The sequence below is a fragment of the Caenorhabditis remanei genome, chromosome II (genome assembly GCF_010183535.1).
Source record: "Caenorhabditis remanei strain PX506 chromosome II, whole genome shotgun sequence".
Lineage (NCBI taxonomy): Eukaryota > Metazoa > Nematoda > Chromadorea > Rhabditida > Rhabditidae > Caenorhabditis > Caenorhabditis remanei.
Genome location: NC_071329.1, coordinates 1,055,159 through 1,072,425, shown reverse-complemented (window position 1 = coordinate 1,072,425; position 17,267 = coordinate 1,055,159). Strand labels below are relative to the sequence as shown.

Here is a 17,267-nt window from a genome sequence, read left to right as displayed (position 1 = left end):
AACCATTACGGTAGCTCAAAAACTCAAAAAGTTACGAGTTCTCAAAGTGGAGATATCGAAATTTTTGAAAATGTTCAAAAAAGTTGTGTAACTCTACGAAACCTCCGAGAGCGCAGCTATAATTTTGGATTTTTCTTAGTTACGTCAGACACTACTTATATACAAAATATGGGAAGATTTCAGGGGGGACACCCCGGGTCATTCCCATGTCAGTTTCGGATTGGACAGGTCGCCTTTTAACAAGGAAAGGTTTATTTTATTATAATGTTTCTCGGGCGTAGATTAAATTACATAAATATCTTAAAGGGGGACTGCGCTATTCGAATTGAAAACTTTTTTTTACATGAATCGACGCAGATTTTAGGCTGGACAATAAAATTCTCTTGAAGGTAGGTCCGAAAATTTGATACAAAAAAGTTATGAGCTGTCAAAGTTGTAAAATCGCACCTTTATGGTACACTTTTTCGTTGAATTTTCATTGCATTTTCCCATGGTGCACGTGAAAGTATAATAAATTTCTAATAAAAACGTCATTCTTTTATATAAGAATTCTTTTATTGGCGGAACTGAAAAATCTAAATATTTATGTTTACTCGATATTTGACCTGAATGTCACCTTCTGAGAAACTGTTACCAGTTTGATTTACTGTGAGACTCCAGAGATTGTGCAGTAGAGAGCATAAAATCTCGATGCTCTCAATTTTTAGGTTTGCTTTTTTTCCTAACTTTTTTATTCGATTGTGACCCACTAATTTGTGTTCAAAAGGATATGTTCGATAAGTTGAAGAACTGAAAACGCGTGAACTATAAATCATGATTAGCCACGTTGGTAGAAGAACTTTTTTACCTCTGGTGATCTCTATGTCTTCTCAATCAAGAGTTATCAGAAGAAATTGCGCTTTTTGTGCAAAAGCTGAGAACAGGAAGCAAATGATCCCAGTCACGAAAAACAAGGAGCAACTTCTTGTTTGGAATCAACGACTAGGAGCTGAGTTTCAGGAAAATTGTGAGAAAACGATTACTCCGTATCTGTGTCTCTCACACTTTCCACGAAAGAAAGCAGAATTTCCTCGGTCCAAAATTAGTCCGTACTTGGTGAGTACACTTTACTTCATCCTTATTCGTTTTTTTCCCTTCAGAATGGAAAACCTCCTAATTTGGCGAGAGATGGTTATTATGCTACTTCAACTGATTCCTCAATTTCTTTGTCTTCATCTTTGTCTTCTAAATCTCTAGATTCTTCTTCTGATTTTGATGTTGAATCCGATAATGAGAGTGAGAACGACATATGTTCTGAAGATGATGTATGATTTCACTTTTTTTGTTTTGGTTAGTTTACTGTTGTAGAATACCTGTGCCAATGAGGACAATGTTTCTTTGTCTCAAATCTCTAAAGTGATCTGCGACACTGAACTATTGATGCCACACATTTCTAAATGTTGGGAATGTTTGAAAAGTGGAAAACATTCTTCTGGAGTTGGTTGTTTCTGTAGACGGGGTGCAGCAGTAACTGCTATATTCAAATGCTCTATTTGTGCTAATACGTGGAAATGGAGCTCGTCTGATATCGTGGATATACCTTCTAAGCCAGGACGGAAGCAATTTGAAATCAATCTTAGTTTATCGTCAGCCCTTCTCTGGAAATACATTCACAGTAAATTAGGGAAAGTATGATGCGTACAATGATAAAATTTTGATTTTCAGAAAGTAAGCTCTCTTTTCAAAACTTTGAAGATGCCTTGCATATCAAATCGACGATATCAGGAGATAGAGAAATTTTACATACGACCTGCGATAAAAAATGTGTACGAGCTCCAGAAAAAAGAAGTAATGACAATACTGAGCGAGAAAGTTGATAAGGATGGTGGGGTGCATTTGTCTGGAGACGGTCAATTTGACAGTCGTGGATACTCGGCATATATATGTCGGTTTTCAATTATGGACGTTCAGTCAAAACTTTTGGTTGACTTCGAAACCAGTAGAAAACCCAGAGGAGGAAATTCAATGATTTTGGAGAAGAGCGGCCATGAGCTTTGTTTGCCAAGAGTTATAGGAGATCTCCAATTGTTGACCGGAATTGATCATCCGGTACTGTCTTTTACGACAGACCGGTGTGTGAATCTGACACAAGCCATGAAGAACTATCCGTCGATTCACCACTACTATGACTCTTGGCATTGGATAAGGTCAATAAGAAAGGAAATAGGAGAGGTTAGATGATTCCATAGAAATTTAGTTCAATTTGTATGTTCAGAAGTATAATCAGGTACAGTTCCGACCAATGAAGCCGTGTGTTCGAATGCTAATAAATCACATTTATTGCTCAATTAGTTCTGCAAACGGAGATGGAGAATTAGCTTATCAGATGATCATGACTTTCTTCTGGCATGTCCAGAACAAACATCATATCTTTGAAGTAACAATATCACAGTTTTACATTATAATCCAACTATATCTAAACAGGATATTGGCTCTCTGAAGTTCGATCGTATCCAATGCTGTCAACATGCGCAAAACAGGTTACCGATCCGCAATAGAAATTATCTGGACATGAAGGAAAAGACTCACAAAAAGGCATTTGACGTTTTGTTTTCTATACTGACAAAGGCCAACAGACAGAGAGATATACAAAGTGTTTCGCCTCATTTCGGGACTTCTAGTTTAGAGAGCTTCCACTCTTTGTGCACCCGATATCTTCCAAAAGATCATTTCATGTACGTTTCTAGAAAAAAACTTCAAAAATTCTCAATTTATAGAGATAAATCTGGATATGATATGCGATCCGAAATGGCAGTTATACATTGGAATGCTCTTCAAATTGAAGAAGCCGCTGGAGAAAGAAAAGTGATATTCAAGTCTCCTTTCTTTTGTAAAACAAAGAAAAAAGTGATTATGAAATCTAGAAAATCGCCAGCTAAAAACTTGTGGAGAGACCAGGTATTGAATATGACAAAGTCATTGTTTTTGAATCGTAGTGTCCAGGAGGTAATAAGACATTTTGAAAAAAAAAGGTGCTATACTGATTATTTAGCCTATGGATATGGAAGAGGAAGAGATTGTGAATAGAGCAGAAACTGAAGCGGAGATGTACAGGCAACCAGGAACATCAACTGCGGGTCTTTGAAACTCGAACGTCTCATTTTTTTCCGCCAATAAAAGAATTCTTATATAAAAGAATGACGTTTTTATTAGAAATTTATTATACTTTCACGTGCACCATGGGAAAATGCAATGAAAAATTCAACGAAAAAGTGTACCATAAAGGTGCGATTTTACAACTTTGACAGCTCATAACTTTTTTGTATCAAATTTTCGGACCTACCTTCAAGAGAATTTTATTGTCCAGCCTAAAATCTGCGTCGATTCATGTAAAAAAAGTTTTCAATTCGAATAGCGCAGTCCCCCTTTAACCAATAAAACCATCACTGCACTTATCATCGATCCTTGACTCATAGCGGAATTACAGAAATCCTTTTGACAGTAGCAATCGACGCGTTTCGCAGTATATCCCGACGTGGAGTTGCTGACTTGTCCCAACTCATAGCATTGGTTGGTGGGGATCTGATTGTTATCCTCGCGGAGGTTTGCGCAGCCCTGGAAACGAAAATTGAGAGCTTTCAGTTGAGTATATATGGCTAGGCTTGGTAAGAGAAGGGTCTCACCACAAGAACTACAGTAACCTAGAGTTAGTACTGTGTTTCTTGTTAGTATGGTATTTTTTTCCGGATAGATCATTAGTTTCCGCTCATTTTGACACTTAAAAAAACTTTTCTCAAAAACCAATTATCGAAAAAATCTACTTGCCATGCAACTTTTTGATTTTGAATTTGAGATCAATAAAATGTAAAATTTAGAAATCAGCACATCTTCAGCTTTCAGAAAAATGTAAACAAGCCTTTTTTTTGACCATTTTTATTATTTTGGTCTCGCCACGAAAACTACAGTAAGCAGAAATCTCTTTTGCATCCCACCTTGGCATGATTATACTCATATGAAAGCTCTCGTCGAGTTTATTACAAAAACAATGCTTTCAAAAAATTAAACTCAAAAAACAAAGAGTTACGCTACTTACTATTAGGAAAGTTTCCGGGTTACTGTAGTTTTCGTGGTGGGACGCAAAAAAATTTGAAAAAAATCAAGAAACCGTTAATTTTGGGAGTCTTGAAAATGCTAATTTTTACACTGAGAAGCCACAAAAACGCGAATAACTTTTTACACGAGATCGTTCAGCAAAAACAGAATACAGATTTGAAATCAGCGCAAAATTTCCGTTCTAGTGATATATATCTCGTCCTGTAACTCCATCTCGACTCGGGATCCTTCCCTAGTCAGAATGGTGAAGTTCTGAAAGAGCCTGGAATTCATATTATTTTAACTCTGAGATTTCGAAACAACGTGGTTTTGAGAAAAATCTCTAATCTCACAATACTCTTGTTGCATCACACACTACAACAGTCATTTTTCTTTGATGATTGATTGTTCTGACATTATAGACATCAACACCGGACGTTTCGAAATCAAGGCATTGTCGAAATGTCTTGATTTCCCCTTAACATTTTTGAATGCGATTTTTTGTATTTTCAGGTGTAATGGAAAAAACTAATTTTCAAAAAAATTTTGGAAATCTCTCGGTTTCGAGATGTTTCAAAACATTAGTTTGAATTGATTTGAACTCCAAACTCTTTAAACTGATTTCTCCAATTTGAGATCAAAAACTTCATTCACAGGGAATCAAAAAACAAAAACCGAAAGACAAAATACGCGAAAAATATAAAACAAGCAAGTGCAAAACTTTTGCGTCTGGATTCGGTTTACAGTAGTATTGTATGTGCTCAGAGAGCAAAAAACCCACATTGTTCTATGAAATTCCAACATTTCGTTGTGAAACGTTAGTCTAGTGTTATTTTAAAATTTCAAAACCTAATGAAAAACGGACGTATCTTGTGATATCTCGGTTCAAACGTCATTCCAAATTATTTGACACTGAAAATACTACCGTAACCCAGATCCAGACACAAAAATTTTCCAACTAATCAATATTTAAATAAATACAGAATCGTTCAGAAATTAGAGTGTTTTTATGTTATCTAGTCTGAATCCAAATCAGCAGACTGCCAAGGTGCAAGAACCCATTCGTTGTGTACTTGAAGCGGGTCGTAGTCGTCCACAAGAACCTGGAAAAAATTAGGTCACATCAAAGTTCATCAGAGATTCATTACGTTGTGCGGGTTTGAAGAGAGGAATCTTCCGTCAATTCGAAGTGTAACCATTTTTCCACCGGCGGTCTCCGGGAATATGTCATATACAATGTATCCATCAATTTCTCCAAGACGTCTTGCATGTGTCTCACTGACAGTCACTTCCAGACGAGCGTTGAGTGGAACATTTCGAATCAACATCCTATTCCATTGGAGTGCGAAGCATCGGTTGAACGCAGTATAGATTTCAATTTTGGGACGAACGATGAGCTGAAACATGATAGCATAAAAATTACCTAAAGATTTTTGCTTGCTGAAAATTAATTTTTAACTGAACTGGACCAAAACGGGGTGATGATTAAAACATTTAATCGGCGTTTCTGTTTTAAGTTTCTAACCGCTGTTGCTCGAATCCAGGCTAATCCAAGTCCCTACTCATACCGCCTGAAAATGACAAACACAAAAAAAACTAGGGAAACATGCTCTTTGATAGTGATTCAGAATTAAATTCATCCAGTTATTAGGCCTAAATTGCTAGTCAGTATTCAGCAGTTCACAGTCTCCCAAACCACGAAAAACAACTGCAAGCAAAAGTTCTCAGCGGAGCGCAAAGGCCGCGCGCTACAGTAGCCAGAAATAATTTTTTAATAATTTTTCAACTGAAAATTTTGATTTTATTTAAATTACGAACATTAATGGAAATAAAAAGTGAAAATTGTCATTACAAAAACGAAAAAAGCAAAAGCAACATTTCGGAAAAAAGAAAACTATTTTTGGAGCAAAAATAAAGGCGCTGATACAGGTCGAAATTTTGGCCTAAGAAATTAGTTGTTTCATTATTTCTCGAAACTTGTTCGGCAAATCAGAAATGAGGACCTATTTATTGCGGATTTTTGAGCTATAATTGAGATGGAAACGTCAAGAAATAGAGAGCTGGATACGGTTTGAAGTCGAGAATTCCGCAAAAAACTTTCAGTGGAAAATGGTGCTTTCTTAGCAAAATTATCAAATGCAACACTCAAAAGACATGATATCATGGTTTTCAGAAAATAATTGTTTTCCTTGATGCATTCATCACATTAACCTTTATTGAAGTGACTTTTCCACCTTTAGCTTCACGCTTAAAATTAAAAAATGCACTTTTAGACCTGCAAATTTCTCAAATTTTTCGTTTCGGGAGGGGAGATCAAAAATTTCCATGCAGTTCTTACTCGGACTTTGGGAGACTGTGCAGTTAAATAAAAAAAATTCTGTGACAAACTCACTCTTGCACCAAGTCCTCTGTACATGTCACTGATCACACAAAACACGTTATATACTCCAGGACGCAGGGTCAACTTGATCGATGTAATCTTCAGATACTTTTCACGTTCACTATGTTCCACGAGTTTGTTTGATTCCGCCGGAATTCTGAATGGCTCGTTCGTAACATCTTCGTTGATAATCATAAAAGTAGCATTTTGAAATGTATCTGGGAATAGGTGAAACTTCGCTGTTAGAGAGATCATTGTTTCCGTCTCGTAGAACATATCCTTCATACAAATTCCGTCTTCAAACTCCATTTCTAGTATGCTGTCTGAAAAAATCTAAATCTATCGTTATTAGTTCAAAAAGAGATCAACAGTACACCTAAAAAGGAAAAACATATGTAGTCTTAAAAATCACGATGAGGGAAGACGCGTCATACCACATCTGTGTACAACTGACCTCATTTTTGTATGGGAAAGAGTAAAATCAATAAACTCCCCGTAGAGGAGACTGTGTCGTCATAAATGCTATTGATTTTCTCAATGCACAGATGAAAACGTCAGTGGTGGACATACTGCTTGCACATCCAGTTCTTTCCGGAGAGGTTGTCCTTTTGTTTTAGGGTAGTCAGAGGTGAAAAGTTGAATCACGGCTTTCCGGTCATGTGGTTAGTTTCACCGTTTAATTCATCTATGAAGCATGTTCTTTTTTTCAGTCTATTCATGTAATTGGTTACATGAATAAGTATCATTCAAATGACATTTTGTTCAAATTCAATTTAATGTTACGTTGTGTATACAGTAATGACCATGAAAATTTGACAATTGCCGTTTTCAGTCCCACATTTCATCTTATTTTTTAATTGCGTTTTTATTCGAAGCTAATAAGTTGTTTGCAGATTGCCCATCCTGACATGTTGATGCGTCTACCCTACTTAGTACAATTAAAAATTCTGAAACAAATGGAGTTTTACGAATTATTCTTTATTGCAATGTGCTCAGAAAAAGCCAAGTTACTCGTAAGAATAATACAACACAGTTTTGTGAAAACTGTCATCAATGTATTAGAATACTGTATAAAAGTGCAAAAATCAAGAGTCAAAGGAGAGGATGTAGTGATGTGGGCCTCTGTACATTATCGACCTGAAAACGAATTTCTGTACAAATCGAATCAAAATTGGGACAGGGAAGTCACGTTTTGTAATGAAGGGAAACGAATTAGATGCAAGTAAGTCGTTCAACTTTTGTCCGGCATGTGAAGCAAAAATTTGTCTTGCTTTTGGAAATTTTATCATACTTGTCAACCGGGCTGAAACGGGCCGAAACGAGCCGGCGCGTAACTCGCGTCAAAATGAATATTATGAGCTGAAAAATATACCAAAATGTAGATCTCGACGAGTTCTATGTCTGTGACCTACTACGGGCCGGATGGCTATTCGTTAATGTGCCGCGGGCCGGGAAAAAGTGACAAAAAACGCGAAAATGGCCAAAAAAGCCATTCTAGCCCGGCCCGCGGCATATTAACGAATCGATATCCGGCCCGTAGTAGGCCACGGACATAGAACTCGTCGAGATCTACATTTTGGTATATTTTTCAGCTCATAATATTCATTTTGACGCGAATTACGAGCCGGCCCGTGTCGGCCCGTTTCGGCCCGGTTGACAAGTATGAATTTTATTAATCCAAAAGAGATTTGGTAAGTGAGCTCAACTTGGACAGCGCATTTCGGAGTTACCTGAATGTCCGATAAATTCAATTTTGTATGGGCTGAGCAGAGCAAAAATAGCATATCATTTTTGTAGTTGACTATTTTCATGTAGGGACACTACCATGAAAGTTACTGGTGATCAAAGCCATTTCTCCCTGAAAGTGCATATTAGCAAAATTATAGAGCTTTTCACTTTAACAGCCTGTAACTTTTATGGTAGTGTCCATACAAAAAAAATGTTCAAATACAAAAGTGTTGTGCTATTTTTGCTCTGTCCAACCCATGCAAAATTGAATTTTCCGTACAATTAAATGACACCGAAATACACTATTAAAGTTGGTCCTTTTCCACTGAAAACAGCAAAAGTTGATAACCTTTTGAGCGGTATTGTATACTGGCCATAATTTTATGCCCTTCCAATGTTTTCAGTTGAAAATGGTTAATTTGTCATAATATCTCTGATTGTTCCACATAGAAATTGTTTTAGGGTTTTAAAAATCAAAAGGAGATTATATTTTTGTAGTTGATAACTTTTTTCTACGGGCACTCTCTAGCAATTTACATATCGACAAAGGAATCTCTTCCTCCAACCGCCCCATTTCAGTGCAAAACAATAAGATTTTTGAGCAGTCCACTTAAAATGAGCAAATTTCACTTTGTGGGACCATTCCACACTATTGATCTGAAAAGATCAATAGAGGATAGAATTGTGGTGTCAGTTTGCATTATTTGAATGATCTGTATTAGAGGACACTGCGGTAGGATTTTCAATAAACTTTTTTTCAGACTCTCGTACCATCCTACAAAACAAATCCCAATATTATGGTGCAAAGACAAGTATAAAAAGTTGCTTCCGATGGCTCTTCACTACTCGATTTGTGAAATATTCCAATTATCTGGGGACATTCAAGTCATCTTCCGCATGGATCGATATTCAGAGTTCCCTGAAACAAAAGAAGTCGACAATATGTTTGGAATGCTAAATAATGATGATGATGATGAGAGTAATGAGCAGTTTTTTGAAAATATAAAAATCATAAATTACGCAAAAATAACACCGACGAGATCTTTTGTGCTGAGACCCGAAAACCCATTATTCTCAACGACTCACCTTGCAATTTGTAATCCATATAGGATCACTAGAGACCATTTGTGCAATTTTCGAGGTACTAGTCTAACACTTCATGTTGCCAATGGATTTTCTACAGAAGATTTGATTGCTTTTGTTGAAAACTGGATCAAGGGGAGCAATATTATTTTAAAATCGGTTATGATCTTGTGTGACTCTCATTTTTCTCAAAAGTTGGAAAGAAAACGTTTTTTCGAAGCTTTTAATGCAAAAGCGTGGGATCCAGAGAGACGTGCAGCGCGTTTCGAATATCCACCGACGTAAGTTTGGAAAATTCGGGTTAAAAATCATTTTTTCTCAGAAACCAAATCTGACCTTTGACATAATGTATGTTTTAATTGGTTTTTTGGCTCTATTCCAGTTTAGATGTCCTTTAAATACTCAAACGTCTCAATAAACACTTAGACGTCCCTTAAAACACTTAAACGTCCTTTCGCACTCTAATTTTTTTTAAACGTTCTTTCAAAAGTTTAGACGTCCCAAAAAACGTTTAAACGTCCCATAAAATATTTAGACGTCCCTTGAAATCCCAAAATTTAGTTCTGAAGATTTAGACGTCCCAAAAAACATTTAGACGTCCTAAAAACATTTAAACGTCCCAAAATATAGTTAGACGTCCCTTGAACACTTTCAATGACTTTTAGCGTTGAAAAGACGTCTAAATACTTTTGGAACGTCTAAATACTTTTGGGACGTCTAAATGTTTTTTGAAACGTCTAATTATTAAAACCAAATGTTCGAACTTCAAGGGACGTCTCAATATTTTACGGGATGTCTAAACGTTTTTTGGGACGCTTAAATGTTTTTGAACATATTTGGGATCCGAAAGGACGTTTAAATGTTTCAAAGAACGTCTAAGTGTTTCAAGGGACGTCTAAGTGTTTTTTGGGACGTTCAAGTTTTCAAAGGACATCTAAACTGTAATAGAGCCGCTTTTTCTACAGAATGAGCATTTTGTTCGACACGGATATACTCGACTGCTCCCAACAACTGGATATCGAAAGGGAACACGATAGTCTACTGGCTACTGCAATAATTCAGGAATCATTATTCTGCTTCTTTGTCTGGCATGATCCTTTTCCAAATGTTTCTTCCAACCAACCGAAATTAGAATATTCGCGGAAAAGAGCGGATGGTAACCCATATTTCTTGATTGGTGATATTTTCTTTTAAAGATTTTTATTGATGTTTCAAAAACAAATAATATTATTGCACACTAACTAATAAAATAAACGAATAAAGTTTTTATAGAATTTTAAAGTTTTGCAATATACATCGCTTAAAAGTAGAAATAAATACTATGTCATTAAAATTACTCGCTTCTTGTCAATACGCTCCGATTTTTAAACTTCATAGTTCTGGACTTTTTCAATTTCGAGCTTTCAAATTGCTCCGTTTTGAAATATTGTATAAATATTGTATATCTTATGTCCCGGTGACGAAATTTCTTGATTTCCCGATTTTTTAATTGAAAAATATTAGAAAAATACATTAGTGACTATAATGTTGATTTGAAGACAAACATAATAAAGCTTTTGTTGAAAATCACAATTCTTTGGCAGTAAGGAGATTTTATAAAATGAAGACAACAAGTACTAGCTCAGCAGTTTTGGAAACATCCGGTAGGCGGGGTTAGTACCCTGGGATATTCTAAGAATTGTATACCATTTCCCAAAAATCTCTGATAAGTTATGTTTAAAAAAAACAGATAATGCCGATTTCCACCATTTTTTTTGTGTGAAAGATTGCCAATTCAATTACATCAACATTAAATGTTTTATTCGCTATACAAGTTCCAAATATACATACCTACAATATTCCTTTCAAAGTGTAAACCATAATTGAATTATTCCTATCCCCTGTCATATACATCCCTGCATCATGTTGTCTGATGTTCTCCACAACTAGCTTCCCAAGGTAAATATTGAATTCCGTACGTCCGGCGGGTACTGTTTTGTTGTTCTGAAAATATCAAAATGGGTTTCAAAAGTAGAAAGCTATAAACGCGAAGAATCTGTAAATTGGTTTGAAAATTGCAAAATATCAATGGTTAATAACTAACAGTCGGTTCATTTTCAACTTTTTCAAATTCTGAAAATAGATCCAGAATTCTCACGACGTCAGCTTTCCAACAGTCAACAATTCCTTACCTTAACATTCATCCAAAATCCACAATTATTTCCAGAACACGTCTTATAAATGTGCTCGTATTTCTTATTTTGAGAATTTGTTCGGACTCGTCGATAAGTGTCATGGAAGGGAAGTGGGATGTAGGCGGGGAACCCTCTCTGGAAAATATCTGATTAGATGGGCGGAGTCTGGATAAAGTACGCGCTTCATTTTAACCGTAGATAAATTTCAAAAAAAAAACATATTCAGAATCCTTATCAAATCCAATGATACCCACCAAAACATGCATTGTCGGAAAAACATCTGGAATTTTTAGGTGATTCTTGTCAGCATATGGATAAGGATTGTATGGAGGCGCCATTTTGGATAAGGATAGTAAAATGAAGCAGGAAAATATTAGTAGAAGGTAGAACATTTTTGTTTATTCATTTATTCATGACAGAATGAGAAGAGGAAAGTGTGAACTACACGAGTACGAGATAATCCCTGCAAGGACTGACTGAAAGTTTTGTGTTTATTTTGGTGGGTGAGGTCAAATGTTCGAAAAGTGTGTAGTTTCAAAAAATTGCAATTTTTAGCTGAGGTAAATGCGGTATTTGGATGTCAAGTTGTCTCAAAACCGTGCAAAACGGAACATTTTGAAATTTTGGTATAGCAATCCCAAAAAATTAAAATATGAGTTTTAGACAATTTGATAGTTTCCCTAGAATGGCCAGATACTCATTTAGCACTACCACCTGTGTCGTTTGGCATATACAGTACCGGTCAAAAGGTACTTGAAGATCAAAAGAAGAGCTTATTTTTGTAGTTGACAATTTTTTTTGTACGGACAATCCCTAGAGAGCTATGGTCATTTTAAAGGCACAGCTCAAAAATCGCACAATTTTACACTGAAATTGGTCGATTTGAAGGACGTAACTCGCAAGGGAATGTCCGTACAAAAAACGGTCAACTACAAAACTTACGTGCTATTTTTGTTTTGTTTGATCCCATACAAAATAAACTTTGATCAGATGACACCAAAATACACTGTAAAAGTTGACCATTTTTCACTGAAAACAGCCAAAGTTGGCAAACTTTTGAGGGGTACTGTAGAAATGTTCTCAGGATTTCAATATTCAACTCAAACTCCAACAGCTTTCTTATCAATAAAATTTCTTTTTTCCTGCGAGGACAAAGTGGCGCGCCTAGGATCCTCCTACTTTTGCATATTGCCGCACATTTTTTTTGCACTTTTTATAATTTTTTTTCAAAATGATTAGAAATCGTTACTTTGTGACAAAACTGTACCGCACTGTGTGAACAACTGTGTATCTAGTTGCAAAAAAGGTTCATTTTGTTTCGAGTATAATGAATAATTTAATGATCTTGAATTAGTGAACGCTTGATAAAAAAACAATGAAACAGTAATCGAAATAAATTTTATGTGACCAGTCTTTTATACCTGTCTGCATACATAAACGTTATTGTAATCTAACTCCTTCATTCACAATACATATAGCATATACTACGGTACCCCATTATCAGCAAAAACCATAATTACAGTACTCCTATCCCCTGTCATATACATCCCTGCATCATATTGTCTGACGTTCTCCACGACTAGCTTTCCAAGCTTCAAATCGAATGTGGTACGTCCAGCTGGTACTGTTTTATTGTTCTGGAAAACAATATATGTAGTAGAAAGGGCTGAAATTGTAGGAAATCTAAAAATCGTTTCAAAATTGCAAAAATTTGATGGATTTTTCAAAGCTTTTTCAAATCCTGAAAACATATTCAGAATCTTCATGACGCTGGCTTTCCATTCATATTAAACTTACCTCCACATTCATCCAAAATCCACAATCATTTGTCGTATTTCCAGAACACGTCTTATAAATATGTTCGTATTTTATATTTTGATAATTCATCCGGACTCGTCGATAGGTGTTATGGAAGGGGAGTGGTATGTAGGCGGTGGTGTTTTTCTGGAATATATGGGGTTAGATGGGCGGAGCCTCCTGGAGCAAAGTGGGCGGAGCATGAAGAAACTGTGCCGCAACAACATTGAACGCCATATTCAATTTTAATAAAAGGTTTTTTTGAAAAATTTTATTAACCTACCAAAACATGCATTGCCGGTAAAACACTTGGCATTTTCACCTCAGTATCTGGATGTGGGTTGGATAGAGGCGGCGCCCCCATTTCAGATAAAGATTGTGTTATAATGAAGAAAGAAAATATTAAAAGTTGTAGGTAGAACATTCTATAGGGGGGAACAAAAAGAGAAGAATTCGAACTTTACGAGTTCGGGGCAGACCAGATAATCCCCGCGAATTTTTTCGTTCATTTTGGTGGTGGTGGAGGAGGTCAAAGATTTGATAAATGTGTGTAGTTTTGATGTAGGACAGTTTAAAACTACGACGTTTTGGAAGAACTAAAAAAGGTAAATATGAATTTGGAAGTTTAAAACTAAACCGAGTTGAAACAGAATCACTTTGAAGTTTTCAGAAATCGTCATATCAGTTCAGTAAATTTTTTAAAATAAAATGATATTGATAGAGAAAAAAGGGCTTTCTAATGATATAAAATTCTCGCTGATGCGATCAAAATTGAAAAAAAGTTATAATGAAAACCATTTTGAGATAAAACCTATTTGTAGGAAATAAACAATGTCAAAAATGGTGAAGTTTCGAGACAAAGACACTTTGGAACTATGACACTTTGAAACCGGGACATATCAAAACTTTAAAAAAATTTTTAAAAACCAAGAAAACCAGATTATTTCAGAACTTGGAAGTTTTCAGCTCGTGATGACTCTAACAAGGGAAGTCTTGGGAGACGCCACTTTCAAACGACCTATAAATTTCGTTATAGGTATTTTCGACCACGGGGAATCCAGTTCTGCAGTCAAAACCTGCTAAATGTTAATGAGAGCCGAGTTATGAGCTCTCAAACTTTTCATGAGATAGAGCTTTTTCACGTGGACATCCAAATCGGCGGTATATACGCCACTGCGCGGTTTTATTTTTGATCCCCAGCGGAGCTCATAACTCGGCTCTCATTAACATTTAGCAGGTTTTGACTGCAGAAATGGATTCCCCGTAGTAGAAAATACCTATAACCAAATTCATATTTCGTTTGAAAACGGCGTCTCCAAAGACTTCCCTTGTAAGAGGAACCTGATGTTTCAAAACTATACCTGTTTCTTACCTCGGAACTAATCCGCTCATCCCTTATCAAAAAATTTCAAAATCTGGACACTTTTAAACCAGACGTTTTAAAACTAGGACGCTTTGAAGCTTTGCGTTCAAAAATTGTGAAATAAATTCACATTTTCGAATAAAACGTGTCCCACCACCCCAAAATCCCAAAACCCATTTCCCTTATCCACCATTGTCATCATTTCCTTCCCCCCTCAACCAAAAAATAAATTCATTTCGAAACCAGAATATCATTTCCTACTCGAACCACTAAAAAAGTTGTGAATGTATCGATTGATTCTGTACAACGTCATCTACGTCGTCGTCTTTTCCCTCTGGTTGGCAACAGGATACTGTTTGAAATTCACTAAAAGAAAGGAGGAGGAGGGTGAGTAGGGAAGAATTACAAGGGAGATTTACGTAGCTATATGTGGGTTTACGGGGGAAGAGCTTTCACTAAACTAACGAAGACGCTGATGATGGGTAGACGGTGTTTGGTGTAGATTTACAAAGCTATGTGTAAATTTACGGAGGTATCAATAAGCTGACGGCGAAAAATTGTAGATTTACAGTTCCTGATGTAGATTTACGAGGCGCGAGCTGTAGATTTACGGAGGGCGATGTAAAATTTACAAAGCTTTGTTGTGATTTACGAAGCCATGTGGATTTACAATAGCGATAGCAATAGCTATAAGGATAGGGATAGTGATAGGGATAGTGATATTTTGGTATTTTATACTTAAAGATAGCAGAAAAATGATTTTTCGCTAGTTTTTGACCGATTTTTACGGGTTTTTTGCCTAAATTGACGATTTTCAGCCAAAAATCCCATAACTTGCAGACATCATATCAACAAGTAGGAAATGTTTCGTTTTTTCATATTTTTTGCAAAAAAATTTAATTTGGATTTTCTGCTTGTTTTCAACCAATTTTTTACGTTTTTTTTGCTCAAAATTACCGATTTTCAACTCGAAAACTCGTGAATTTTGCTCAAGAATTGCAGTAAAGTAATTTTTCGGATAAATTTTGGTAAAAAATTTGCATTTTTGGCTTAAAATTACCGATTTTCAACGCGAAATTTTCTATTTTTTGCTAAAAGGCTAAAATATATCGTTCTTGGCTTAAACCTTGTGAAATTTGCTTAAGAATCGCTTTATTTTAAGCCGGAAATCCTAAAAATTATCGCTTATTATGATTTACAAAGTCTATATAAACTTGAGAGCCGGATTATGATTTTCATGATTTTCAGACGCCAACAAAACGCTGAACACCTCGAAATCAACCACCAAATCCGGCGGTAAACCCAATCCGATCAATTATGAGCCAGACGCGGCAGCGCTAGAGAGGGAACGACGTCGGAAAATTATAGAAAATCGAGTGAGAATGAGAAAGAAGAGAGAGAAGCAGATAGCAAAGACGAAGGAGGAGCCGAAAGAGCCCGCCGAGGCGACGAAAAAAACAAAGGAGGAGAAATTGGTGGGATATAATTGCAATTTTCGGAATCAGCTCGTCAAGACGCGTCGAACGAGTATAATCATGGGCTACTTTGAGGTTTTGGATTTTAAGGTCTCGCCACGAAAAGTGTACTGTAGTTTTTGTGTCGGGACCTTCCACCAAATTCCATCAGAATCTAGTCATGATTATACTCAATCGACGCGTCTCGACGAGCTGATTCTGAATCTGACAATATTTTCCACTCTGGGCTTCAAATTAGTCATTTATAGCTTGCCGAGGAACCCACACAAACATCGAATTCTGTGGAGTCATTGGAGAAATCAAAGTCTGATGAGAAGTCGCAAGAGAAGTCGGCTGAACATCTGGAAAAAGAGGGAAAAGTAGTGGAGAAAACGGCGATTGAAGATAAACAGGTGATTATGGGACGTTTTGCAATTGGGACGTTTTGAAACCGGTATATTTTGGAAACAAGATACAGTACCGCTCAAAAGGTTATCAACTTTGGCTGCTTTCAATGGAAAATTACCAACTTTGAGAGTGTTTTTTGGTGTCACCTGATTGTCCGATAAACTCAAGTTTATATGGATTGGACAGAGAAAAAATCGTACATTATTTTTGTAGTTGACCAATTTTTTTGTAGGGACACTACCTAGAAAGTTACAGGTTGTCAAAGTAAAATGCTCCAAAATTTGGCTAATATGCACTTAGTCGAATTCAGGGAGAAATGGCGGCTCTATTCCAGTTTAGGCGTCCCTTAAAACACTTAGACGTCCCTTGAAACCATTAAATATTGAGACGTCCCACAAAACATTTAAACGTCCCAAAAAATGTCTAGACGTCCCTTCAACACTAAAAGTCACTGAAAGTGTTCAAGGGATGTCTAAATAATGTTTTTGGGACGTCTAAACTTTTAAAAGGCTGTTTTAATAAAATTAGAGTGCGAAAGGACGTTTAAGTGTTTAAGGGACGTTTAAGTTTTTAAAGGACATCTAAACTGGAATAGAGCCGAAATGACTTTGATTATCTGTAACTTTCAAAATAGTGTCCCAACAAAAAAAAAGATGAATTACAAATAATTATGTGCTATTTTTGCTCTCTTCAACCCATACAAAAATAAATTTCGTTGGAAAATCAGTTGACACCGAAATACACTGTCAAAGTTGATAACCTTTTGAGCGATACTGTATCTAGTTGTTGATTCTCCAGCAACAAGATCT

At 36.2% G+C, this 17,267-nt stretch overlaps 5 protein-coding genes across 5 annotated transcripts; 2 read left to right on the top strand and 3 right to left on the bottom strand.

Annotated features, from left to right (window-relative positions):
* Positions 1-861: 861 nt before the first annotated feature.
* On the top strand, positions 862-1,310 carry GCK72_003843 (uncharacterized protein; the record flags this gene model as incomplete). Its single annotated transcript, XM_053724278.1, has 2 exons — positions 862-1,095; positions 1,140-1,310. The coding sequence occupies 2 exons, from the start codon at positions 862-864 to the stop codon at positions 1,308-1,310; spliced, it is 405 nt and encodes a 134-aa protein (XP_053588472.1).
* Positions 1,311-1,830: 520 nt separating this feature from the next.
* GCK72_003842 (uncharacterized protein) lies at positions 1,831-3,124 on the top strand (the record flags this gene model as incomplete). The annotated part of the gene is made up of 5 exons (XM_053724277.1): positions 1,831-2,211; positions 2,255-2,416; positions 2,464-2,519; positions 2,757-2,985; positions 3,032-3,124. The coding sequence occupies 5 exons, from the start codon at positions 1,831-1,833 to the stop codon at positions 3,122-3,124; spliced, it is 921 nt and encodes a 306-aa protein (XP_053588471.1).
* Positions 3,125-5,087: 1,963 nt separating this feature from the next.
* GCK72_003841 (uncharacterized protein) lies at positions 5,088-6,760 on the bottom strand (the record flags this gene model as incomplete). Its single annotated transcript, XM_053724276.1, has 3 exons — positions 5,088-5,174; positions 5,220-5,468; positions 6,464-6,760. The coding sequence occupies 3 exons, from the start codon at positions 6,758-6,760 to the stop codon at positions 5,088-5,090; spliced, it is 633 nt and encodes a 210-aa protein (XP_053588470.1).
* A 4,332-nt stretch (positions 6,761-11,092) lies between these two features.
* GCK72_003840 (uncharacterized protein) lies at positions 11,093-11,774 on the bottom strand (the record flags this gene model as incomplete). Its single annotated transcript, XM_053724275.1, has 3 exons — positions 11,093-11,245; positions 11,434-11,571; positions 11,691-11,774. 3 exons carry the CDS (start codon positions 11,772-11,774, stop codon positions 11,093-11,095), a joined length of 375 nt encoding a protein of 124 aa, XP_053588469.1.
* A 1,146-nt stretch (positions 11,775-12,920) lies between these two features.
* On the bottom strand, positions 12,921-13,597 carry GCK72_003839 (uncharacterized protein; the record flags this gene model as incomplete). Its single annotated transcript, XM_003099087.2, has 3 exons — positions 12,921-13,073; positions 13,234-13,380; positions 13,517-13,597. 3 exons carry the CDS (start codon positions 13,595-13,597, stop codon positions 12,921-12,923), a joined length of 381 nt encoding a protein of 126 aa, XP_003099135.2.
* Between the last annotated feature and the right edge of the window lie 3,670 nt (positions 13,598-17,267).